The 26,734-nt window shown below is 42.2% G+C and overlaps 1 protein-coding gene across 1 annotated transcript in view; it reads right to left on the minus strand.

Annotated features, from left to right (window-relative positions):
* Positions 1 to 26,734, minus strand: part of POLR1A (RNA polymerase I subunit A) — a 2,269,619-nt gene that overhangs the window by 1,823,665 nt on the left and 419,220 nt on the right. Inside the window, exon 6 of the mRNA XM_044062330.1 lies at positions 22,795 to 22,907. Within this exon, the coding sequence (XP_043918265.1) occupies positions 22,795 to 22,907 (113 nt within the window). The remainder of the gene's footprint in view (positions 1 to 22,794; positions 22,908 to 26,734) is intronic.

Consider the following 26,734-nt stretch of genomic DNA (forward strand, 5'->3'; position numbering starts at 1 on the left):
TCTGAGATGCTGCTTTAGCAGAGGATGAGAGAATAGGGGAGGTTCTGTGTTGTAATGAGCTGAAATGGCAGAGGCATGGATTTTTATGGAAAAAAAAGATAGGCGCTTGTGAAGCATCTCAGTCAAGTATTGCAGAATCTGAGGAATATTGGGAATTGCTGTGCTTATTCCTTGCGATTGGTTCCAGGCACAGAATAGTTTCAATTTGTCAGCATAAGATTTTCCAGTACTAGGCCTTCTAGCCTCCAAAATGACATCCATCACAGGTTTGCTGAGGGATGCCAAGGGTGAAATTAGATGATTAGCCACGCTGCAAGAGTCAAAGTTTGGAGCTGAGTGTCCAGAATTTGGTAGTTCTGCTGAGACAGTAGGCAAGGTGTCTGAGGCATGTGCCACGGAGGAAGGTGCGACACATTGCGCAAGAGTGGATACCAGTGTTGGCGATGCCAGTAAGGAGCAATCAAAATAATTTTTGGTTTGTCCTGTCTGACCTTTAGTAGAACTTTGGGGAGCAGAGGAGGATAGACTGACAGGTTTTTCCAGCTGAATGACAAAACATCCACTTTCCAAGCTTTTTTGTGGTGAATTCTTGTGCAGAAGTTTTCCAACTGATAGTTCTGGTGTGAGGCAAAAAGATCCATGTCTAGACTCCCCCATTTGTGTGTCAACATGTTGAAAATTTGTGGTTCCAGTTTCCATTCATATCGGTCCATAAGATTTCTGCTTAGTTTGTCTGCCAGAGTATTTAGCTTTCCTGGCAGGAATAGAGCTTGTACTTGTATCTGGTTGGTCAAGGCTGTGTTCCACAATGCCATGGCTAGTCTGCAAAGGGGGTAGGAATGTGTACCCCCCTGCTTGTTTATGTACCACATCACTGTGGTGTTGTCTGTCTTTATCATTAATTGTCCTGGATGAAGGTAGTCCTTGAAGGCTGTCAGTGCATTCTGTACAGCTAGCATCTCTTTCTGATTGATATGAAGGTGTATTTGATTTGGGCTCCATTTGCCCTGAATGCACTTTCCTGCCAGATGAGCCAACCAAAGCATAGCCTGATGCGTCCGTAGTTAGGGTTTGGGCAGCAGGGGGTGGAGTGAATGGCAGTCCCTTGTTTTGGTGGCAGGCCTCTGCCCACCACAGGAACTCAAGTTGCAGGCAAGGTATGATAGGAATCATTGTTTCCAGGCTGTGACAATGTTGACTCCATAGACTAAGTACCACTGAAGTTTCCTCATATGCAGGCTTGCATATGGAATTAGAATAATGCAGGAGGCCATGAACCCCAAAGCTTGCAGAATTTGTCTTGCAGATGCTGTTTGAAGTAAGTTACCAGATGAATTTGCTTTTCTGGCATAAGGTAAGTCATCTGGGCAGTTGTATTCAAGCTTGCACCCAGGAATGTAATTTTTTGAGAGGGTACCAGTTGTGATTTCTTTTCATTTATGGTGTACCCTAGACAAGTTAGAACTCTTTTTACAAATGCCAGACGCTTTAGAAGAATGTCCTTGTTTTCTGCCTGAATCAGACAATCGTCCAGGTATGGATATATCTGAATATTTCTTTGCCTACAAAATGCAATTACTGGAGCCAGGCACTTTGCGAAGACCCTGGGTGCAGTAGATAAGCCAAAGAGCAGTGCAGAGAACTGGTAATGCAAGTAGCCTGCTTTGAAGCGGAGGTATCTTCTGTAAGATTCCCTGATTGGGATATGCAGGTAAGCCTCTTAAGTCTAGAGTTACCAACCAGGCATCTTTGCCTAGCATAGGTAGTAACTGTTGAAGAGCCAGCATCTTGAATTTTGGAATGTCCAGAAATGTGTTTAGAGTGGATACGTCCAGAATTGGATGCTATGATTTGTCTTTTCTGGGTACCAGGAAAAGTCTTGAATAGAATCCTTGTCCCTTTTCCTCTTCTGGTTGAATAGCCCCATGTTCATGAGGGACAGAACTTGTTTCTGGGCCTCTGCCCACTGATTTGGGGGCAGGTCTGGCCATCCGTTTGGGACTGGCAATGTATGGAAATAAAATCTGTATCCCTGGGATACTATATTTAAAACCCATTTGTCCTGGGTAATAAGTTGCCAATTTTGTGCATGAAGTGCCAGTTTTCCCCCTAAAGGGGCAGCTAAAAGGTAAGTGCTTGGTGATTGTAGAGGGAAGTCATTGAGACTGTTTACCATAGGGAGGTGCCTTGTTGTTTCCAGATTTGGAGGTGAAGTCACCCCATTGTTTTATTCTAAAAGTTCCTTGTGACTGAAACCTGGAGCCTTTGGAATGTCTGGATTTGACTTGAATGGCTCTCGAAGGGTCTGGAAATGACCAGTTCTTAGTAGGCCAGTGCCTACTAAATCTTGGAGATTGCACCTGTAAGAAATCTTTCACAGTTTGCATAGATTTAGCTTTATCTTCCATCTTTAACACTTCTTCAGCCTTATTACCTAAGAAACGGTCCTGTTGTAAAGGAGCATCCAATAATTTTGCTTTAACATGGTCAGGCAGAGTTTGCTCTTTGAGCCAGGCGGACCTTATTAGCACAGATCCAGTTACAGCAGCCCTGCAAGAGGCCTCCAAGGAATCAAAACCACAATGCAAAGTATGTTTTCCAACTTGTTCAGCTGAATGTAATAAATCTTGTAAATCTTTACTTTCCACACAGTCAGAGATTAACATCATTTTCTGTTTAAGTAGTCCCATGATATGCTGTTGATATTTCAGCATATGGAATTGACAGTTTAAAGCCCTGATTGCCAAGGTTGCAGAAGTATAACCCTTATTACCCAATCTATCCAGCGCCCTGGAATCTCTATCAGAAGGGGTAGGATTTTTAGCAGTAGAGGCCTTAACGCCCTTGGGACCCCGAGAAATGGTTTCAGGATCAGCAAAAGGATTTTTGAAAAGGAATTTGTGGGAGTCAGGAACCCTGTAGTATCTGTCTGGCTTACAAGGAGCCATACTAGATTCTGAAAAAAACATAATCAACAATGTCTAGAACAGGAGGTATAGCCAAAGATCTATGCCGAGGAAGAAGTAGAAAATCCCTAAGTCTCTTTTTAGATTCAGAGAAATCCTGACTTTCCCAGTGGAAATGTTCCCTTAAGATATGTAAAGTTTCCCAAAAAGAAAAATCCTCTGGGGGAGAAGCAGAAGGAATGGAATCTTCTGCATCAGAGTCCTCATAAGTAGGAATAGACACATCCTGTTCATTGGAGGTGTCAGAAGAAATAGAATCCTATTCAGAAGATTCATACTCACACCTAGGCCTCTTAGAAGGAGGGGGTTGGCTACCCCTGATCAGAGTAATTAAATCTTCAGACATTTTGATCATTTGTTTTTTAGGCATAGGGGCCTGCACATGTGGTCCCGTTTTTTTTTAGATATAGATTTTGGCCTTAGTTTTGAAGATGGTGTTCGTCTAATATACAAATCTGTAGGCCTGAAAACACCCTCAGAAGCCGGTGCCTGCACAGCGGCTCCGGACCCATCTAAGTAGAGACATCCGCGGGTTCCATAATTGAAGCATCTTGCAGCATACCAGACTCCAAATGGGTCTCAGTAGAGGCCTGCGAATCAGAAGTAGTGGGTATCAGGGGCTGTGAAAGCACTTCACTGAGTACCGGCGAACTAACGACTGTCTTAGGAGAAGCATCGTCATCAGTTTTGGACCTCGATGGTCTGTGTCAGTCTTTTTCTTTGCATTTTTTAGGTATTCCGGTAGTCGGATTGCTAACTGACAAAACTTCTGGATAATTAAATCTTGAGCCAAAATATTTAGAAGCAAGAAAAAGTTTCCCCAATGGGGTACTTAGCTTTTAGTTGAAGACCTCCATTCTGAAACTCGAAAATGAAAATTTCAGGAGTCGGCCGACTGGCATTTGCGAACTGCTTCTGCTTTGAGCACCGCATGGCAAGAAAGACTAATGTAATGGCATCGGCTGCATGTTTTATACCCCTGATGACCTGATGTCATGGAAGAAGGGACAGCAACCAACGCAGGACCCAAGACTTTGTTAATCAGGCCAACTGAGGGCAACCTGACAGCATATTACCCAAATGTAATGACTGCAACATCCTATATATATATTACAACTAAAAATGACTTGTTACTTTAAATGTCTTTAACATATACAACAGTCACTGAAAATACTGTCCCACATTTAAAATACACGACTATACACTACACAAAACTGTTTTACTGTGTATAACATGCAGTTTATATCTTGAAATGTTTTATACAAATAAGAATAAAAACAGCATCCTTCTCAACATTAGTAGTCCACCCACAAGTTTAAAAACAAAAGAACAGTGTTTTTCATCCACTTTTCTTGCAAAGCCATATTTCGCAAATGTGAAAAGATGCTTTATAGTATATTTTTTCACTAATTTCAGAGTTGCTGGACTTCCTGCTCATCTCCCTCTCCCAATGAATCTTACCATCAGAAGAATGAGACGCAGAGTCCCCCTTCTGCTTGCCGACTCGCTTTTTGTTGGACAAACTTATTTATTTCCAGCTTAGGCTGTTCTGTGCCAAAAACGGCTTTTATCCTCCAGGAAAAAAAAAACACATTGAAGACAGCGGGACACAGCAGCTTGAATCTCACAACTGTGTCTCAACATTCCCTGATTGCTGGGATAAATTTGCTTCTCTTCTGCCTGGTATACAGTGAATAATCATCTTCTATAAACACTCGCCTGTCTACAGTTTTTAATACTTTGCCCTTCTACCACAATTTTATCAGTATCAAGTCTGCTGTAGAACACAAGTCCAGTTGCTTATCTGTGCTTTCATAAAATTAATAAAATCTGTTCCTTCCAATTTCTCTGGTACAGCAGAAAATCTCAGGTTTTCTCTGGTTTTCTAACTATTTTTTACATAGTTCTTGAGAAAAGTACAGTTTTGTACCTACCATAAATGTAGATGTTCGAAGATCCACATTGCTGCAGTCCTTACACTTGGGTAGTCCGCTGTCCTCGGTCGGCCCGAATATCAAAGTATTAGGCTGACGTCGGTCAAGGCGCTTAAGACTGACATCAGGACGTCAGGGTACAAATGCGCACGACCGACGTCATATCCTCAGTCTTTTCTTGCCCCAGATGTCAGAAGACCCTAAAAAGAAAGGTCAAAACCAAAAGACAGCAAAAAACAACCAATCACCCTTGCACTAATCCTATGTACAATATATACAACATCCACAATATTTACAACCCAAACCACACAACCTCTAACTACAGAGGGAAGGAGGGAGGGTAAATTGGACTGCAGCAATGTGGATCTTCGAACATCTACATTTATGGTAGGTACAAAACTGTACTATGTTCTTCATCTCACATTGCTGCAGTCCTTACACTTGGGTAGAATCCCAAAGCAGAGGTAAGGGAGGATGGCAAAACTATAAAGCAGTAGGAGCTGCCAAAATGCCCTGTAAAATTGCAGTGGCAAAACCAGCCCTAGATTTAGAGTAAAGTGGAAGGTGGTAATGCTTAGAGAAAGTATGCACTGAACTCCAAGTAGCTGCCTCCAAAATATCTTTAGTTGCCACCCCCCTTAAAAAGGCTGTAGAAGTGGAAGTAGCCCTAGTGGAATGAGGCCTAATCCCAGCTGGAATCTCCTTACCATGATGGGAATAACAGAAAGCAATACAAAACCCAATCCACTTAGAAATAGTTTGTTTTGACACAGGCTTGCCCTGAGAACCCAAAGCAAAAGAGACAAATAGCTGCTGAGACTGCCTGAACCCTTTAGTTCTGCTCAAATAATATCGCAACTGCCTGTGTATATCCAAAGTGTGCAAAATCTTTTCCCCTTTATTTTGGGGGTTTGCATAAAAAGTAGGCAAATGAATAGTCTGGTTTAAAGCCACACTAGAAACCACTTTAGGCATAAAGGAAGGATTAGTACGTAAAGATACCCTATCCTTATGGAAAATTAAAAAAGGCTCAACCGCCATAAGGGCCTGTAATTCAGAAACCCTTCTCGCAGAGGTAATGGCCAACAAAAAAGCAGTCTTCCATGATAAATATTTCAACTCGGCAGTAGCTGCAGGCTCAAAAGGTTGTAGAGTGAGTTTCTCCAACACAAAATTGAGATCCCAAGCAGGAGTAGGAGCTCTACGTGGGGATCTTATATCCTTTGCCCCTCTAAGGAATTGCTTAAACAAAGGATGAGAAAACAATGGTGGGTCACAGTCATAGTGAGCAGAAATTGCTGCAGCATGAACCTTAATAGAAGAGAAGGACAAACCTTTGTCCAGTAACTCAGTAAGATATTGAAGAGCCACACTTAAATTAGGCTTAGAAACATCAAATTCCTTTGCTGTACTCCAAAATAAAAATCTCTTCGATTTATCTGCGTACACTTTCCTTGTACTAGGCCTTCTGGCCTCCAAAATAACATTCAAAACTTGCTGTGGAAGCTGAGACCCTCCAGGGTTTAAAACAGAATATGCCAGGCTGTTAGGTGAAGAGAGTGAAGTTTGACATTGAGTAAATGACTGTTCTCCTGAGACAGCAGGTGTGGAATCAAGGCAAAGGCCATGGAGGCTCCCATACCAGACTTCTCAGTAATGGGTACCAGTGCTGTCGAGGCCAATCTGGAGCTATTAAAATCATCTTTGGCTTGTCCTGTCTGACCTTCAGGAGTACCTTTGGGAGGAGAGGCAGAGGTGGAAAGGCATACACATGAAGATTGCTCCAATTGAATGAAAGAGCATCCACTTTCCAAGCTGTGGGATGAAACCTTTTGTGCAAAACTTTGGCAGCTGGTAGTTTAGTGGAGGCGAACAGATCTATGTCTGGAGTTCCCCATAACACTGTCAATTTCTGAAATACATGAGGATCCAATTTCCACTCGTGGGGATCCATAATTTGTCTGCTCAACACATCTGCTAAGGAGTTTTGTGCTCGGCAGAAACCTTGCCTGAAGATTTAGCTGTAAACTGAGAGCAGTCTCCCACAAAATCATTGCTTGTCTGCATAGAGGATAAGAATGTGTTCCCCCTTGCTTGTTGATGTACCACATGACAGTTGTGTTGTCTGTTAGAACCAACACCTGCCCTGGAAGAAGTAAATCCTTGAAAGCTATCAATGCAAATTGGACTGCTAACATCTCCTTCAAGTTGATATGTAGATGTTGAAGTCTGGCAGGCCATGTTTTGTACCCACTTTCCATTTAGATGAGCTCCCAAGCTTTGTCTGAGGCATCTGTCGTTAGAATCTGACTCGCCTCTGGCGGGTCACAGAGAGTCCCTTGTTTAGGTGACATTCCTGAGCCCACCACAAAAATTCCTTTTGAATGCAAGGTATTATCTGAATGACAGTGTCCAAATCTTGGCAGTGCTGTGTCCATACATTTTTGAGATACCATTGTAGCTTCCTCATATGCAGTTTGGCATTGGGAAGCACCAGAATACAAGATGCCATGAACCCCAAGGCTTGAAGGACTGTCCTTGCAGTCAGCCTGGACTGATGAGACAATTGATGGAAGTACAGAGAAAGATTCTTTTGTTTGTCCGGGGTCAAAAAGGCCATCTGGGATGCTGTATTCAGCCTCACACCCAGAAAGCACATGTCCTGAGAGGGTACTAGACTGGACTTTATTTCGTTCACAGAATACCCCAGGCATCTTAGCACTGCTATCACATATTGTAAATGATGAAGAAGTTCGTCCTTTCCTTGGGCCAGAATCAGGCAATCGTCCAAATAAGGATAGATCTGTATTCCTCTTAGCCTGAAGAAAGCTATCACTGGAGCCAGAACCTTCGTGAACACACTGGGCGCAGCAGATAAGCCAAAGGGCAATGCAGAGAACTGATAATGAGAAGTCCCAGCCCGAAAACGCAGATACTTCCTGCAACTTAGCCTGATAGGAACATGAAGGTAAGCCTCCTTGAGATCCAGAGTCACCATCCAGTGATCTTTGCCCAGCAGAGGTAAAAGCTGCTGTAACGTCAACATTTTGAACTTGGGAATGTCCAGATAAGTGTTGAGGATAGATAAATCCAAAATTGGTCTCCACGTGTTCCCCTTCTTTGGTACTAGGAACAGCAGAGAAATTTGTTTGTGAGCCTCTAGTCTTTGCTGAGGAGGAACGTCCGGCATGCCTTTGAAAGGAGGCAAGGTATGGAAATAAAACCTGTAACCTTGGTGTATGATATCCAATACCCATCTGTCTTGGGTAATCCAACTCCAATTTTCCTTGAAGAGTGCCAACCTTCCTCCCAAAGGTGCTGCCAGGCAAGAAGGATCTGGCAGCTGAAAAGGTAGGTCATTGGGCCTGTTTAAGAAAGGACTGGCCCCTGCCCTCACCTGAAGATTGTGCAGGTGAACTCCCTGTTCTAGGTCTGAAGGAGCTCTGAGCTCTGTCCCTACCACGTCTAGATCTACTCCTAGACTGTGAATCATAAGAAGGGTACGTCCACCCCTTAGCAGGCCAATTCCTACTAAACTTCGGAGGCTGAACTTGCAAAAAATCTTTAACAGCCTGCATAGACTTAGCCTTGTCTTCCATTTTCTTCAAGACTGACTCCACAGGTGAACCAAACAACACATCAGACTGTAAGGGAGCATCCAAAATCCTTGTCTTAACATGGTCAGATAAATTCTGATCCCTCAGCCAGGCGTGCCTGCGAAGAACTGACCCAGTGGCAGCCACCCTAGACGAGGCCTGTACAGCATCAAAACCACATTGTAAAGAATGCTTACTCACCTGTTCAGAGACATGTACCAAATCTTGTAATTCTTTACAGTCAATGCCTTCCGCCAGAGCATCTACCTTAGACTTCAATTGAGAAAGAAGATAGTTTTGATATTTCAACATGTGAAACTGGCAATTCAACGCCCTCATAGCTAAGGTGGAAGAAGTATAGACTTTCTTTCCCCATCTATCCAAAGCTCTGGCCTCTTTATCTGGAGGAACCAGATTTTTTACAACAGAGGCCTTGACACCCTTAGGTCCCTGACTAACAGTTTCTGGGTCCGCCCTAGGACTCTTATAAAGATATTTATGAGCCTCAGGCACCCTGTTTTACCTATCCGGTTTAACAGGAGCAGGAGGCAAAGAATCAGGATTAAGTGAAGCCTCTGCAAACACATCTTCCACAACATCCAGAACAGGTGGTATAGCCAAAGGCCTATGCTGGGGTAAAAGCAAAAATTCCCTAAGCCTTTTCCTGGAATCAGAGAAGTCCTGACCTTCCCACTTAAAATGTTCCCTCATGGAATGAAGAGTCTCTGAAAAAGAAAAATCCTCTGGAGGAGAAGCAGAAGGAGTCGAATCATCTGCATCAGAATCAGAATAAGGAGAGTACTCCTGCAAGTCTTCAGCCGAAGACTCTGAAACATCCAAAGCCTGCTCAAAACTCCCCAACTCTGGTTCCACCCTAGGCCTCTTATCAGGAGGGGGCAAAGAACCTCTAATCAAAGTAATTAAATCTTCTGCCATTTTAAGCATGTGCTTCTTGGGCACAGATCCTGTTGAACTAGGAGTGACACCAACAGAAGCTAAACCTGGCCTGCCTCTGGGAGAAGCCTTGGAAACAGAAGGAGAGGGCCTAACCACCCTAGGAAGGGAGGGGAGTACAGAAACCTGAGAAGCCCCTTCAGCCTGACCTGCCTCCTGAGAGGCCACATCCTGCAATATCAAAGTCTCCCCCTGGGACTCCAGAGAAGCCTCCGGGAACCACCGGTTCCACTGGCCTCTAAAGAACCGGCGTCCGCAGACGACTCTTCTTGCCTGGGTTTAGCTGCTTTGTCTTTGCTTCTTGAAGAAGCGGGCGCCGGAGCATCCGGCGGCATCTTATAATTGCACCGCTTCGAAGACCAACCTGGCACAATCTAACCTTCGCAATAGTGCGCTTATTGAACCTAGCACAAAAGCGACACCCAACAACGTCGTGCTCAGGCCCCAAACAAGGAATACACAAAGTATGATAATCCCTATGCGGTATCTGCTTCCCACAAGAAATACAGTTATTCACTTTTTCTGACATCCGGTAAACCACTGAGGCAAGAAAAACTAAAATATTCCCAACGGGTACTTAGCCAACTTTGACTCGGTCTGAAACTCCGAATTCGAAAAATTTCAGAATGCCGAACGGCACTTGCAACGCTGCTTCTGCATCAGACCATGTGGCAAAAAAGACTGAGGATATGACGTCGGTCATGCGCATTTGTACCCTGACGTCCTGATGTCAGTCTTAAGCGCCTTGACCGACGTCAGCCTAATACTTTGATATTCGGGCCGACCGAGGACAGCGGACTACCCAAGTGTAAGGACTGCAGCAATGTGAGATGAAGAACATCCTCATATTTAGACAGTTTTTTCTTCAGGTCAGCCTCTGATTTTTGCAGTTTTATCAGTTCATCTAAATGGCTAGTTAAAACTTCTATTTTTCCAGCCTTTTGTTGTTTGAATTAATATATTCCTTCAGAGTTAATCACCTCGGAGTACATTTGATTTATTATTTTCTTTAAATTACTGGAAGGCATTTCTTTAACCAATGCTAAAGCTTGAAATGTTTTTTGCTGAATAAATTGCAAAATCCTTCCCAGTGTCTTCACTTCATATTTTCTGGTTGATTTTCTTTCAGGTTTTCCAAATTTATTCTTTCAAGGCAGTACAATCACTAGCCAGTAACTGAATTTTACCAAAAAAAAACTTTCAATTGCACTCCTTAAGTTCTGCTTTCACACTGGTAGAAATGAAGTTCTGTGTTGATCAGTTTGCAGCCATCATGGAAGTCCTACTTAAGTATTTTGGCAATTTGCTAGGTATCATCTGAATATGGTAAATGCACAGTGGTAAAAGAAAGTACAGTTGTGCACACTTACCATAAATGTAGATGTTAGAGTGTATTCACTGTTTCAGTCATTACATTTGGGTTATCTGCTTGCAGGTAGCCCTCAGTCGGCCTGAATAACAAAGTCTTGGGTCCTGCGTCGGTTGCTGTCCCTTCTTCCATGATGTCAGGTCGTCAGTGGTATAAAATATGCAACCGATGCCATTACATCAGTTTTTCTTGCCCCAGATGTCAGGTGCCCCCCTAATGGGAAGCAATTAAATGTAAAAGTACAATGATATACCTCTAACAAAAAAGCAAATACACCAAAAAGGCTTTTAAGCATAGCAAAGGAAAGTAGAGGTATAACCAAAAGAAGTTAGGGGGCTGGAGGGAGGGTAACCAGGACTGCAACAGTAAATACACTCGAACATCTACATTTATGGTAAGTGTACACAACTGTACTATGTTCTTCATGTTTCACTGTTCCAGTCATTACATTTGGGTAGATTTCCAAAGCTATGGTTGGGAGGAGGAATTTAGATAACATTAGGACCAGCTAAAAGGCCCTGCAAGACTGCAGTGGCAAAGCCAGCTCTGGATTTAGAGAAAACTGGCAAATGACAATGCTTGGTGAAAGTATGTACAGAACTCCAAGTAGCAGCTTCTAGGATGTCCCTGGTAAGGACACCTCTGAGAAAGGCTGTAGAGATAGATGCAGCCCTGTTGGAGTGAGGTCTGATCCCCTGGGGTATAGGTTTTCCATGGTGCTTATAGCAGAAATGAATGCAATGGCCTACCATTTAGAAATGGTTTGCTTTGAAATAGCCTTCCCCTCTGCCCCTGCAGCAAATGCTACCAGCAGTTGTTCAGATTTCCTTTGAGGTTTAGTCCTGTCCAAGTAGAATCTAAGTTGTCTGTGCACATCAGAATGCAGTATCCATTCCCCTTTGTTCTGTGGATTGGGAAAGAAGGTTGGCAAATGAATGGACTGATTAAGAGCCACACTGGATACCACCTTGGGCATGAAGGACGGATTGGTTCTGAGGGACACACTGTCCGCATGAAAGATGATGAAAGGTTCCACTGCCATAAGGGCCTGTAATTCAGATACCCTTCTAGCTGAAGTGATTGCTAAAAGGAAAGTTGTTTTCCAACAAAGAAATTTTAAGTCTGGAGTAGCAGCTGGCTCAAAAGGTGGTAGAGTGAGTTTTTCCAAAACAAAGTTAAGGTCCTAGAGGCTGGGGTTGGAGCTCTCCTGGGTGGTCTCAAATTTCTGGCCCCTCTGAGGAACTGCTCAAGCAGTGGATGAGAGAAAAGGGGAGGTTCTGTGTAACAATGAGATGAAATGGCTGAGGCGTGGATTTTAATGGAGGAAAAAGACAGGCCCTCGTGAAGCATCTCAAAGTTAAGTATTGTAAAATCTGAGGTAAATTGGGCGCTGTTGTGCTCATCCCTTGAGATTGGTTCCAGGGTTAGAATCTTTTCCATTTTTCAGCATAAGATTTTCTAGTACTAGGCCTCCTTGCCTCTAAAATGATATCCATCACAGGTTTACTGAGGGATGGTAAAAGAGAGATTATGTAATTAGCCAGGTTGCAAGGTTCAGCGTTAGAAGCTGAGGGTGCAAAATCTGGCTCTCCTGCTGAGACAACAGGGAAGGAGTCTGAGGCAGGTGCCATGGGGATAACCATGACACACTGCACAGGAGGGGGTAGCAGTGTTGGCGCAGCCAGTGTGGAACAATCAAAATCATCCTTGGTTTGCCCAGTTTGATTTTTAGCAGTACTTTGGAGAGCAGAGGAAGAGGGGGGAAGGCATAGACTGACAGGTTTTTTAAGATGAAGGACAGAGCATCCACTTTCCAGGCTTCTTTGTGGGGAGTCCTTGTGCAAAATTTGTCCAATTGATAGTTCTGGGGAGAGGCAAACAAGTCTACATCTGGGCTCCCCCAATGGTTTGTCAACATGTTGAAAATCCTTGGTTACAATTTCCACTTGTGTCGGTCCATGAGGTTTCTGCTTAGTCTGTCTGCCAGTGTATTTAATTTTCCTGGCGGAATTGAGTTTGTAGGTGCACTTGGTAGCTCAAGGCTGTGTTCCACAATGCTATAGCTAGTCTGCAGAGGGGGTAAGAATGTGTACCCCCCCTGCTTGTTTATGCACCATTTAACAGTGGTGTTGTCCGTCTTTACCATTAGTTGTCCTGGAAGAATGTGGTCCTTGAAGGCTGTCAGAGCATTCTGTACAGCTAAAATTTATTTTTGATTGATATGCAGGTGCATTTGACTTGGGTTCCATTTGCCCTGAATGCACTTCCCTGCCAGGTGCCCCCCCCCCCCCCCCATGCATAATCTGATGTGTCTGTTGTTAGGGTTTGGGCGGCAGGGGGTGGTGTGAAAGGTAGTCCCTTGTTTTGGTGGCAGGCCTCTTCCCACCAAAGGAACTCTAGGCGTAGGCAAGGTATGATAGGAATCATTGCTTCTAGATTTTGAGAATGTTGACACCATAGGCTTTTTAGATACCACTGTAGTTTCCTCATATGCAGTCTTGCATATGGAATTAGAAGAATGCAGGAGGCCATGAACCCCAAGGCTTGCAGTATTTGTCTTTTGGTTTATGGTGTATCCCAGACAAGTCAGAACCCTTTGTACAAAGGCCAGATGATTCAAACGTATGTCCTGGCTTTCTGCCTGAATTAGACAATCATCTAGGTATGGGTATATCTGAATATTTCTTTGCCTGCAAAATGCAATAACTGGAGCTAGGCACTTTGTGAATACCCTGGGCACAGCAGATAAGCCAAAGGGCAGTGCAGAGAACTGATAGTGCGTGTAGCCTGCTTTGAAGCATAGGTATCTTCTGCAAGATTCCCTGATTGGGATGTGCAGGTATGCTTCTTTTAAATCTAGTGCTGCCAACCAGGCATCTTTGCCTAGCACAGGAAGTAACTGGTGAAGAGTCAGCATCTTGAATTTTGGAATCTCCAAAAAGGTGTTTAGAGTAGACAGGTCCAGGATAGGACGCCATGAGTTGTCTTTTCTGGGTACCAGGAAAAGTCTCAAATAAAAGCCTTGTCCCTTTTCCTCTTCTGGTACCAGTTGAATAGCCCCCATGCTTAAGAGAGAAAGTACTTGTTTTTTGAGCCTCTGCCCACTGATTTGGGAGTAGGTCCAGCCATCCGCTTGGTATTGGCAACGTGTGGAAGTGAAATCTGTATCCCTGGGACACTATACTTAGAACCTATTTGTCCTGGGTAATGAGTTCCCAATTCTTTGCATGAAAAGCAATCTTTCCCTCCAAGGGGGCAGTCAGTTGATAAGTGCTTGGAAATTTTAAAAGGAAGTCATTGAGACAGTTTACCATAGGGGGAAGTCTTATTACTCCCAGATTTGGAAGTGAAGGCCCCCCACTGCTTAGTCCTGTGTGTCTCCTAGGACTGAAACCTGGGGTTTCTGCTGTGTCTGGGTTTGGCTTGAGAAGACCTGGAAGGGGCTGGAAAGGACCAATTCTTAGAGGGCCAGTGCCTACTAAATCTAGGAGGCTGAACTTGAAAGAAATATTTAACAGTTTGCATAGATTTAGCTTTATCTTCCATCTTTTTAAGAACTTCCTCAGCCTTGCTGCCAAACAGGCGGCCCTGATTTAAAGGAGCATCTAACAATTTAGCTTTAACATAAGACAAAGATTGCTCTTTAAACCAAGCATGTCTTCTGAGCACAGACCCAGTAAGAGCAGCCCTGTAAGAGGCCTCTAATGAATCAAAACCACACTGCAAAGTATGTTTTCCAACTTGTTCAGCAGAATGCATTAAATCCTGTAATTCTTTATTTTCCACACAGTCAGGAATCAACGATTTTCTGTTTAAGCAATCCAATAACATGTTGCTGATACTTTAACATATGAAACTGGCAAGTTTAAAGCTCTAATGGCCAAGGTTGCAGAAGTGTAAACCTTCTTACCCCATCTATCCAGCGCCCTGGAGTGTCTATCAGAAGAGGTAGGATTTTTAGCAGTAGAAGCCTAAACACCCTTGGGCCCCTGTGAAATAGTTTCTGGTTCTGCAGTAGGATTTTTAAAAAGGAACTTGTAGGACTCGGGACCCTGTAGTATCGGTCAGGTTTTCTGGGAGCAGGAGGCAAGGAATCGGGGCCAAACTAGATTCCAAAAAAAATATCAACACTGTCTGGTACAGGAGGAATAGCTAAAGGCCTATGCTGAGGTAGGAGAAGGAAATCCCTAAGCCTCTTTTTTGAATAAGAAAAATCCTGGCTTTCCCAGTGGAAATGCTCCCTTAGAGTATGTAAGGTTTCCCCAAAAGAAAAATCCTCAGGAGGGGAAGCAGAGGGAATGGAGTCCTCTGCATCAGAATCTTCATAAGTAGATAAGGGCAAATCTAGATCATCAGAAGAATCAGAAAAAACAGAATCCTGATCAGAAGATTCATAAACAACTTAAGTCCTAGGCCTCTTGGGGGGGGGGGGGGATACCCCTGATTAGACTTATTAGATCTTCAGCCGTCCTTATCATTTGTTTTTTAGGCATAAAGGCCTGAGCATGTGGTCTGGGCGTCAACTTTTTAGGCATGGTTCGAGATTTAGGCCTAAGTAAAGAAGGAGGCGTCAGTTTAACTTAAGTCCATAGGCCTAAATACACCCTCAGAAGCCAGTGCCTGCACAGCGGCTCTGGACCCATCCAAGGTAGAGACATCCGCAGGTTCCATAGCTGAAGCATCTCGCAGCATACCGGACTGTGAATGGGTCTCAGTAGAGGCCTGCGAATCAGAAGTAGCGGGTATCAGGGGCTGCGAAAGCGCCTCACTGAGTACCGGCGAAATGGCGACTGTCTTAGGAGAAACGTCGTCAGCAGTTTTGGACCTTGGTGGCCTGTCTCTGTCTTTATCTTTGCGTTTTTTCGGAATTCCGGTAGTCGGATGGCTAACCGACGACATTTCTGGATAATTAAACCGAGAACCAAAATATTTAGAGGCGAAAATATAGCGATGATGGACAGTGCGCTGACTAAACAAAGCACAAAACTGACAGCAAGGTACATCGTGGTCAGGGCCTAGGCAAGGAATACAGTATGGATGAAAATCTTTATGCGGTATTTGCATTCCACAAGTAATGCAATTATTAACTTCTACTGACATCGGTAAGGAGCAAGAAAAAGTTTCCCCAACAGGGTACTTAGCTTTACGTGAAGACTTCGGTTCTGAAACTCAAAAATGAAAATTTCAGGAGACGGCCGACTGGCACTTGAGAGCTGCTTCTGCTTCGGGCACTGCACGGCAAGAAAGACTGGTGTAATGGCATCGGCTGCATGTTTTATACCCCTGACGACCTGACGTCATGGAAGAAGGGACAGCAACCGACGCAGGACCCAAGACTTTGTTAATCAGGCCGACTGAGGGCTACCTGCAAGCAGATAACCCAAATGTAATGACTGCAACAGTAAAACACGAAGAACATACATCTTGACATAAAAAAAACATGGTATCTGACACTGCAGGTGCTATTTACATTCCTAGATATTTCTGTTTTGTCATTCCACAAAAATGGCATTTTTAATGCTGGGGATTGGGTAAAATTACCAGAAATGTCTTGTGTTTTTCACACATTTTACTTTATACCCTGAGGGGCTAGTAAACCGAGCAAACATTATTATATAATCTACACAGTTTCTGATTCTTTGTCTACTAAATATGACAAGAAGTCATAAGAGAATATTTTTTTTGCTGTAACACTGGTAACCTGCCAACAGAGATGCCCTAATTGCCACCTGTGCTTCTATATTTATAGTGAAGAGAAATGAAGATACAGAGCAGCCCTGGTAGAGCCCACATTCCAGCATAAAACGGCCCCATGAGATGCTCACTGGCTTAAAAAAACAAATCTTAGCATCCCTGTATACTTCCTGGATTAGACTGCCAAATTCAATCGAGAAACATATCCTGCCCATAAATACAAACACTCCCAACTTACATTAGTTAAATGTCATTCTGGCATATGACAAACCTAAAACCAGTGGTCCACCTGAGTAATGTGCACACAGAATCAGCATAAAAGTCTTGTAAGTATTATCAGATGTCTAGCACTTTACTACAAATCAACACTGATCACTGCATACTAACTGAAAAAAGCTTGAATCTCACTGCTTCAGTTGTCAAGAAAAACTCAAAATTAAATTTAAAAAGGAAATAGATCTGCACAAAGTTGGAATATTTGGCTCTCTCTCGTTTGCAAAGGGTGAAAACAAAAACATCTCTCCATCTTGAAAATATCTTGTCCTTCACCAAGATCTGAGCAAACAGATGCTTAAACTTTGCCGTAACACATTTTCTGTTCACCTTATAAAGTTCCTTACAAAATCCATCTAGTCCTGTTGAGTTCTCTAGGGTTTGCAAATCCAAGGAATCGTTCACTTCCGCATCATGAATTACAGCCATTGCTGTCTATGCCTGCTAAGATACTGTACTTCTCATTTGGCAGCTATCAAGTTTTTCCTATAGTATTCAACTCTTAATCCCACTGGCAACCCTCTATTACATATAGCTTGCTGTAATATGACCTCAGAACCCAAACAATGCCCACCATAGTCACAACTACATGTCCTATGGTCTCATCTCTCAACTTCTTCTGAAACCAGTCACTGCAGGAGGAATACAAAATCATATCTCACTGTGCCCATTGCTCAGCTAACCATGCCCTGAAACTGTGATACTTGTCAAGAATGTTTTCGCATCCTATGTCACTAGCCTTGGACTTTACTCTTGAAATCAGTGGAACATGATCAGATATAGTCACTGGGGATGCTAATATCCTCTACACCAGGTTAATATCCTCTGAAAATATCAGTATTGTACGACTCCGTAATACTTCACATATACTGTGGAATATTATGTAAACCATACACCTTGTATTGCCCCTACATTCAGCAACATCACAGAATCCAAACATCTTACAGTACATCCTCAGAATATTGGCATTCTAAGGTACTGCTCTTTCCTTTTATTCCACTGTTCAGCATTCAATTGAATCACTATGTTCCAGTCTCCTACAAACATTACACCTACTGCTTAGGTAAATATCTCCCATCATACTGCTAAACTCCTGAAGAGAAATACCCAGGGGATTTACTGATGCTAACCTCATTCAGGTAGTAATGTTCCCAAAACAACTTCATAAGCACATTCCCCATTTATCTATCTTGTGCTCCATCATTCTAAACAGAGACCTCTAGGCAAAGCAAAACTGCTATGATCCTCTTGCACAAAACGTAACATTAAGAGATTGACATACTCCAAAAACAACAGAGTTGCTAACTGCAGCCAAACTACAGGAGAAGGAACTATTTGACACAAGTAAATGTTCTTCCTCTGTTCACTGGGCTCATTGGGCCACTAACATTCCACATCACTATATTCAATATAACCCAAATAAAAGAGAACAGTGATACAACAGCCACTGAGAAATGGCATACAAGAAGGAAGCCCAGGGGATCCACAGGAGGTCAACTGACAACCTCAAAGGCCTACTTTTTGACACCAAAAATGAAGGTGGCCTTTCCTTTGCTCAAAATAACTGACATCTCAGCTGTCTCCATTACTTAAACTCTTCTAGTCTTCATTAATCTAGATTCTGTAGTTGAACCAACATATTTAGCAAGTACAGAAGAGAACAAAGCAGCATTAAAATGGACCTCAAATAACTATTTACAATGAAAGCTATGGCTCTACTAAAGCTTTGGGCCCCAAAGCCCATAAAGGGCAGCTCCTAAGGCTCAAACCCATCACCAAGAATGTGACTGTTTTGGATTTTTTGAGCCAATTGCTTTCAACTCCTGTCTACCCTTGTAACCCTTCCCTTTCTGTTTAATTATACTGCACAGAAATAATACACCTCTAAACTTCTCTGCTCAAGAATCAGGGACAAAGCCAAAAAAAAGTATGAAAGGACAAGCATCCAAAACCAGGGACATTTTTTAAATACTAATAATTCACTCAATGTTAACATAACATTAAATTTTATATCAGTATGCCTTTTCTGAAGAATAAGAATTATGAAACCCTGATGTCTAGCATTAACTGGTTGTAATTCTCAATAATATACCAGAAAATCAAACATTCAATTAGGGTCAGAAGAAAAATAAGCAAATTCAGGGATGTTCTGCAAAATCAGGAACAGTGACATATGCACAAAAAGACCCACTGCCCACTAATCACTACAATAAATTAAAACCTAACTTAACCCCAGCTGGTGGGAAAACCTCACTATGTGCAACAGACAATGACCACAGAGTCCCCACAACCATGGCAAACTATCCTTTCTTTACTTGCAGGCAGCTTTCATCATCATCAAACCTTAAATTCCCATAACTTCACATTGCATAAAAACACTACATAATTGCAAAGTAGATAAAAATACAATAAAAAAGGGAGGGGAGGCAATAGTAAAGCAGTCATTCAATAAAAACCTATAAAATAATCATAGTTCAGCCAACATAAAATGTCCACATCTCTTATCATTCTGATAATGAAGACAGACATGCCACTCACTGAAACTTCAACATTTAGAAGCTACTCATTTTTTTCACAGCCATGCACTGGTGAAAAAAAAGCATAAGGTTATTTTCACTTTCTTTCAGCAGTCATTATTGGAAACCCATTATGTCCGGTCTCAACTGTCAGTTGTCCATTATGACTAGACACAAGTTAGCATCAACACAAGCATTAACTGCCAACCTACCCTTCTTGGTGCCATAAATGTTATACAACTTGTACGAAACATCAACCCTAAATTTCAATTTCTGCAGAATCACATTACTGGTAGAAATGAAAAAGATCTTGCTCACAGATGCTTTTTTGACTATATATAAAAGTATAAAACAAAAAGGAAACACACTGCCAGGTAAAGCACTCTCCTCAGAAACAACAAATCAGCAGGAAAAAAAAGCAATGAGTGCACCATGAGCTGAAGTCAAAAGTAAAATAACAAGTAAATCCAAAAGGTCTTCTTTCGCTGTTACCCGTTTATTACAATGAAGCTAACAACTGCAGGAAGCAAGTTGTAACTGCTATCTGCAGTTTTATCTTTTGTAATAAACGAGGATTTTAAATACAAAGAAGACCTTTTGGATTTACTTGTTATTTTACTTTTGACTTCAGCTCATGGTGCACTCATTGCCTTTTTTTCCTGCTGATATATAAAAGTATGGCTTACTAGGATGAATGACACGATTTTCTTCCTCTTAGCAACAGTTATGATGTGAACTAAAATGTCTGCCCACATCCTTCTGCCTAGCAGAGGCCGGAAAAAACACCTGATGTGATCTAAGAACATTTATGGTTGCCACCTATAACCCTGTCCACTGTTTGAATAGCTGCTAAATAATGAACACATAATCCATAAGCTTGGCTCTTTCGAGTAATCCAAAGTGCAAATTCTTGCCAACTGCCTTCAAGTCTGATCTTTTCTTCCAGCCTGGGCCACTGACAAAGTACTTTTGATCTCCTTCATATCCTTCTGGAGGGTTGTCTTGCTGGAATGAGTGATGAGTGTTCTTTCCATCTCAGCCCTGGTCGTCTCTGAAAAAACAGGTCAGTTTTGCATCCAATCTGGGCAATGTGGAGGAGGTGGATACATTTCTTTAGCAGACTTCAACTTTTTAAAATTTTTTCTACAAGATCCCCTTGATACAGCCTCACTACTGAAAATCATGTTCCAGTCCCAACACATAAATAATATTTCCTGGTGAAAGCCCCTTTCTTCTATTAACATTTTTAAGCTTCATAATACTAGTCTTAGGTGGAATATAAATACATTCCAGAATAATTCTCCTCTGCAGCCAATAGCATTTTACTACCACAATTCTACCATTTTGTCTTTTTCCCTCTTCAATCAATATTACGGTTTCCCTTTCCCTTGTCACTGATGTTCCACTCCATGTCAGGCCAGAAATTCTTTCTTTGTCAAATACACGTGCTCATTTAGATCCAAATGCGTCTCCTGTAATGTTGCCATTTTCACCCTATATTTCTTAATCTAATTCAATGCTCTTATCTATAGTTATATATAAATATAGCACATATGCCTTCACACTTACACTGACTGCTACCTGTTGTATTCTTACCTCTATTCCCCTTTCAGATGTAAAAAAAAACCCAGCCTGCATGCTTTCAGCAGACATTAACTTTTGCCTCGTGGAAAGCACAGGCTACCGCTAAGTGAACACTAAATTGTGCACTGCTGTATTAAATATATTTATATACTAATGCTGCTGGGGAGGCGGTTACTCACAAAGTATTCACTTATCAGCTTCAAACTTCATTTAGTTTTTAATGAACGGCTTGCCAATGTACATTTAAATGTCAATTACACTGTACCTTGTACATTTAACTCGGCACACACTATTCAGACCTTTCACAATTAATTGCTTATACCTGCACACTGCCCCCTCCAAATAAAAGCAGTCTCTTGGACTAATGAAAAGAATGAAACCATCTTGGAAGTCCAGAGGGACATGCATCTTGACACTTCCAGACAGCAAAAATGGTAATAATGAAGAATGTCTCTAAAGGATAGGGTGTTCCCAAGCTTTTTTCTTCTGGCCTTAGAAACCTGTGTATGTAAAGCCAATAACTGTTTGGTGGCTTGTACTTTAACGGCTATGGCTGTAAACATCTCAAGGAAACTACTTTAACCCTTCCTTAGATATTTACTGAAGGGTATACTTCTTTATGATATCCTAACACAGTACATCATACTAAAACAATTAAATGAAAATCCAGATGGTAGTACTGTGACGGCTGGTGAAGGCTTTGAAAAGAAAAGCAGAACTCAAATAGAAATTCTTTAAACTTGAGAATTAAGTGCAATAAAACCTGAAATAAATAATCTTGGAAGAACTATACTGAGGACCTGCACTTATCTCATTGCTAAATAAGATGATCCAAGTCCTGAGCCATTAATCACCACCAGCAAATCATATCTCAATCTGAGGATAACTTCTAACAATGAAAGATGTGGAAGAGCATGTGCTCTGCTCATTTTTTTTCATGGAGTTAGTGCAACAGAAGATGAATAACCAGAAATGACTCCCCAGTTGGATAAGAAACTACAGAGAGATGAGATTCCCTCCACAAGAAGAACCTTGAAGAGAAGCTAAGCATAGGATCCTTAGCCTCAGGCATTTAATCCCTTACCCTGTACTTTCCATTTCTTGGCCTGATGCCCTCTGACTGGTAATCTTCTGATAAATTCCCCCAAATAATGCTCTTTCTGAGGTCTCCTTTGTAACTTTACCACAAATTAACTGCAAGAAAAGCATCACTCTTTAATTTAACAGAAGAAAGCAAAATTGCTTAATCAGTGTCATAAACAACAGGTAGACTGTGAAGTGTTCAGACAGAATGGGCAATGTCAGAGGCAATGCTGCATCTGAATCAGTCAATCTCATGGAAAATAATCTGATTAAGGAGTTCTACACAATATAAATTCTTTCTTCATCAAAACTTGAACATAACTTCAATTAATATAAAGAGATCTTAATCATGAGAAGAGTGCAATTAAAACAGGAATTGCTGCAGCAAGGAAACAGAAGCACAAATTAAAGACAGGGCCTGCCAAGATTATGAAGTCAAAGGATTTTTAATGGACAAACCTGATAACATGGGCTTAATCCTAATCATGTTAAAAACAGCTGCAGGAACCTTAAGATTATGTGCATTATATTTTTCAATGCAACATCTAATAGCAAGACAGCCTGAACAATTAAAACACCTGGAACAACTAGGTAATGCTGGAGTAAACCAACCATTTACTACAAACATCAAACAAGGGCTGACATGGGCAAAAGTGTGTGCATTACCCAGTCAAATTTCCTACATGAAAATTTATTTGATGAAGCTGATCACCTGATAAGCTTCAGTTACAAGAGTGACATGTGATGCAAGACCTTCCTTAAAGCAAGGTAAGTGGCCACTTAGCTCAAAACAGCATCAGTCTAGTTAAAGGAAACTTACTGTACCTTCAAAGACAACTTCTGTTTGTCTGTTCTCTTTTCCTTCTGTTTGCTTTGCGCCTGGATACATTGCAAATAATTTGCAGTTGTGTTCCTTCCACACAGCTGATCGTGGACATCTGCAATTCAAAAACACCACTAATTAATGTCTGTGCAAGAATAGAGGATGGAAAATATGATACTGAAATGCAGTAACATTAAATCATTTTACCCATTAAAAATTCTGCAATTCTGGTTGCCACAGGACACAGAAATGGCCCTGAATTTCAAGTAAATAATTAAGTATGGACATTTCTATAGTGTAAAAACTACATTCTTCTTCTTCTTCTGACTTTTCCCAGTTAGGGGTCGCCACAGCGGATCACCTGTCCGCTCATGATTGGCAGTGGAGTTTTTAAGATGTCAAGTTGCCAGCCCGGCACCCAACCTTCCACTGAAGGCACACACACTCGCGCATTCACGCCTAGGGCCAATTTAGAGTATCCAGTCCACCTACAGCATGTCTTTGGGATGTGGGAGGAAACACGGAGCACCCGGAGGAAACCCACGCGACCACTGGGAGGACATGCAGACTCCGCACAGAAGGCACTCCAGCCGAGGATCGAACCAGAGAACCTCTTGCTGTGAGGCGGCCGCCCAGTGTAAAAACTACACACATCATAATAAACATCATAAAACATTAGCAGACAGTACCAAACTTTCTGAAAAACTTCTAAGGAACAAGTGTAGCTTTTCAAGTGGAGAAGGCAAATAATATTTTGAGAATTACCAAGCTACCACATTAACAGCCCCAGTCCTGCATTCCACCAGGATAGGCATCAAAGCCTAACAGATGACTGTAAGAACTGCACAATTCTGTAGCATTAACATTTTTTTACCTTCTAATCCTACTTAAAAGAGTAAGTTACACCATGTATTTTAACACCATCAGCAAGCAGAAGCAATCACCTGCATTGTACTACCAGCCAGACACACAATCATGTGCCATTTTCCTTAAAGTATACTAAAAAAGGATAGGGACCGTCCATGCTCAGCCCACTCACCAAAGTAGTGGATTTGCTTACCTTTAACTGTCAGGACAGTTGATCTTTAACTACCAGTGTATTTGATCAATTAAGCAATCCTCTCAGACATTCAAATGGTTTAGAACTGGATACAAGACCAACATAGCACTAATACACATTTCCAGTAAGTACCAGGTTGAGAAAGAAAATAAAAATACATTACAACAGAGCATACAGTAATTTAAGAACTAAATCAGTGTGGAAATGCAGAAATGAGATTTTACCAAAATTTCTGCCTGGTAACAGGTATGTAGAAAATAGGCAAGAGGGGACAAATTTACTGGAAACTAGCAAAAGAACCAAGGTTCGGGAGTAAATAACTTGAGAGGGAAAGGTAACAGAGTAGGAGGCGGCTAAGCTGAAATTTAGAATGCAAGTGAACGATTGCCTTCCCTATCAAGGACTGGTAATAATGTATAGCTAGAGAAAAAATGACAGGGAAGTCAAAGTGAAAAATCAGCTCTGGTAGAGTTTTTAGCCATGTCTTGAACAGGAGCTTCTATTAAAGGTTATGTCTTTCCACAGCTTGGCATCTGTGTTGTATTCCTTCATTCAACTTCACAATAGGGTCTCGGATCTCACCCTTGGATCCAGCTCAGCCACATTCCACAGACATGGATCCGACTCTCAAGCTCCTCCCTCGTACCCATAATGCCCTGCATCAACCCAACTACCTCAGATTGAGCTTGCCAATTTCAAACATTCAGCATTCAGACATCAAAGACTGGCAGAAGAGGCTCAGACATAGGACATAACAGTCTCTTCATCATCCAGGTTCCTCCAGAAGAGAAAGGTAGGGGGATGGTTGGGTGGGAAAGTGAGGATAAATGAAGGAAAAAACACAGTTGCCAAGTTATGGCAAGACATAACCTTTAAATCTGATAGTGTCTCCTTCATTCCTCCTCATGACAGTGTCAGAGTCCTCAGATACGTGAATGGGTGGCCCTAATGGAAAGCTATGCCAGAGCACCATCGAACCAAAGGAGGCCCTGATCCTGAAATAATATCCAGCTTGTAGTACGATACAAAAATGTGATTAAAAGACCATGATGCTGCCGAACAAATATCATCAATGGAAATTCTAGAATAGAAGGCCAATGAAGTAGCCATAGCACTGGTGGAATGTGCCCCTAGGAGGTTTAGGTAATTCCACTCCTTTGGATGAGTAAGTGTACAAAATGCAGTCAGAAATCCATTTTGCCAAGGTAATTTTTGATAGCGCTTGTCCAAGTCTAAGAGAAGAGAAAGGTACGAAAAGCTAATCAGAATTCCTGTGTTGTTTAGTCCTGTGTAGGTAAAAACAAAGTTGTCTATGAACATCTAGAAGATGAACATATGTCACTTTGTTAGAGAAACTGGGGAAGAACACTAGCAATTGAATGGATTGCTTAATATTGTTCTCAATAGCTACTTTAGGAATACAGGATGGATTAGTGCGCATAAGAATGCATTGTCTTTATGAAACAGAATGCAAGGAGATTTAGAGGACAAGACTTTGAGTTCGGACATCTTCTTAGCAGAATTTACACTCACCAAAAGGGTGGTCTTCCATGACAGAAATTTCATGTCACAACTAGCTGCCAGTTCAAAAGGTCCCGGTGTCAAAGCCTGCAGCACAAGAGTGAGGTCCCAAGGGGGAGATGGATCCCTAATTGGGGGCTTTAATTAGGAGACACCTTTCATGAAAGATTTGCATAGTCTAAAGGAGAACAGAGTACGTGATTGACTTGCCATATGAAAATTGGAATTAGCAGCTAACTGTAATTTGATGATAGTGGTGAAGCTAGCATCTTCATCAAAAAGGGTATTAAAATATAATAACATGTCAGAAACTGGTGCTGAGAAAGGGTCAATGTTCCTGCTCATGGCCCAAATAACAAATCTCTTACACTTGCTATTGCAGAGTTTTTTAGTGGAAACCTTTTGTAAGGCCAAAAGGATTTTTTGGACAGGGGACTTGAGCCTGGACTGTCTCACTAGGGTTGGAAGGGGAGAAACCAAGCAGTCAATCTGAGGGCTGGAAGGTTTGGATGTTGCATTCCTGACAGGTTTGAAAGGAGGTTCTGTCCTGGCTCCAGAATCCAAGGAGGATATTTTAGATGAAACCAGAGAAAGGGGAGCAACACCTGATGGCGCCAGAATGGGGCAATAAGGATGACTGAGCTCTTCAACCTGCTTGCCTTCTGAAGAAACTTGGGGATGAGCGGAAGAGGAGGGTAAGCATACATTAGATCTAGGGGCCAATTGTGGACTAGTGCATCCCTCTGTGGCTCCCCCGGAGAAGGGATCAGAGTGAAGAACTTGCTGCACTTGTTGATGGGAGAGGCAAAGAGGTCACAACAAGGCTGACCCCAATAGTGGAAAACCCTGTTTGTTACTGACCAGTTGAGGGACTACTCATGCAGAACCGGGAGTGATCTGCTGAGTCTGTTTGCCAGTTTGTTGGTTTTCCCTGGGATATGCGTTGCAATTAGAAAGCAGCCTGAAGGTATCGCTCACTCTCACACTCCCATGACCTTACTGCACAAGGGGTAAGAATGGGTTCCTCCTTGCTTGTTGATATACCAGACAACCAACATGTTGTTGGTGTGTACTGCAATAATCTCCAAGGGGGGGGGGGGAATCCTGAAAGGCTTGCAATGTTAGTAGGACTGCTCTCATCTCAAGGACACTGATATGCAACTTGGTCTCGGAAGGCGACCATGTTCCTTGGACCATCTTCCCATTGTAATGCCCCCCACTCAAACTGGGAACAGTCCATGGTCAAGGTGGCTATGGGGGTTTGTTCAAAAATGGTCTGCCTAGAACAACATTGCCCGACTGTATCCACTAATTGATGTGACGCCTGCAGATAAAAGTCAATCGGATGCAAAGGGACAAGG

Source organism: Protopterus annectens, chromosome 2.part1 (assembly GCF_019279795.1).
Source record: "Protopterus annectens isolate FY-2018-M chromosome 2.part1, PAN1.0, whole genome shotgun sequence".
Lineage (NCBI taxonomy): Eukaryota > Metazoa > Chordata > Ceratodontiformes > Protopteridae > Protopterus > Protopterus annectens.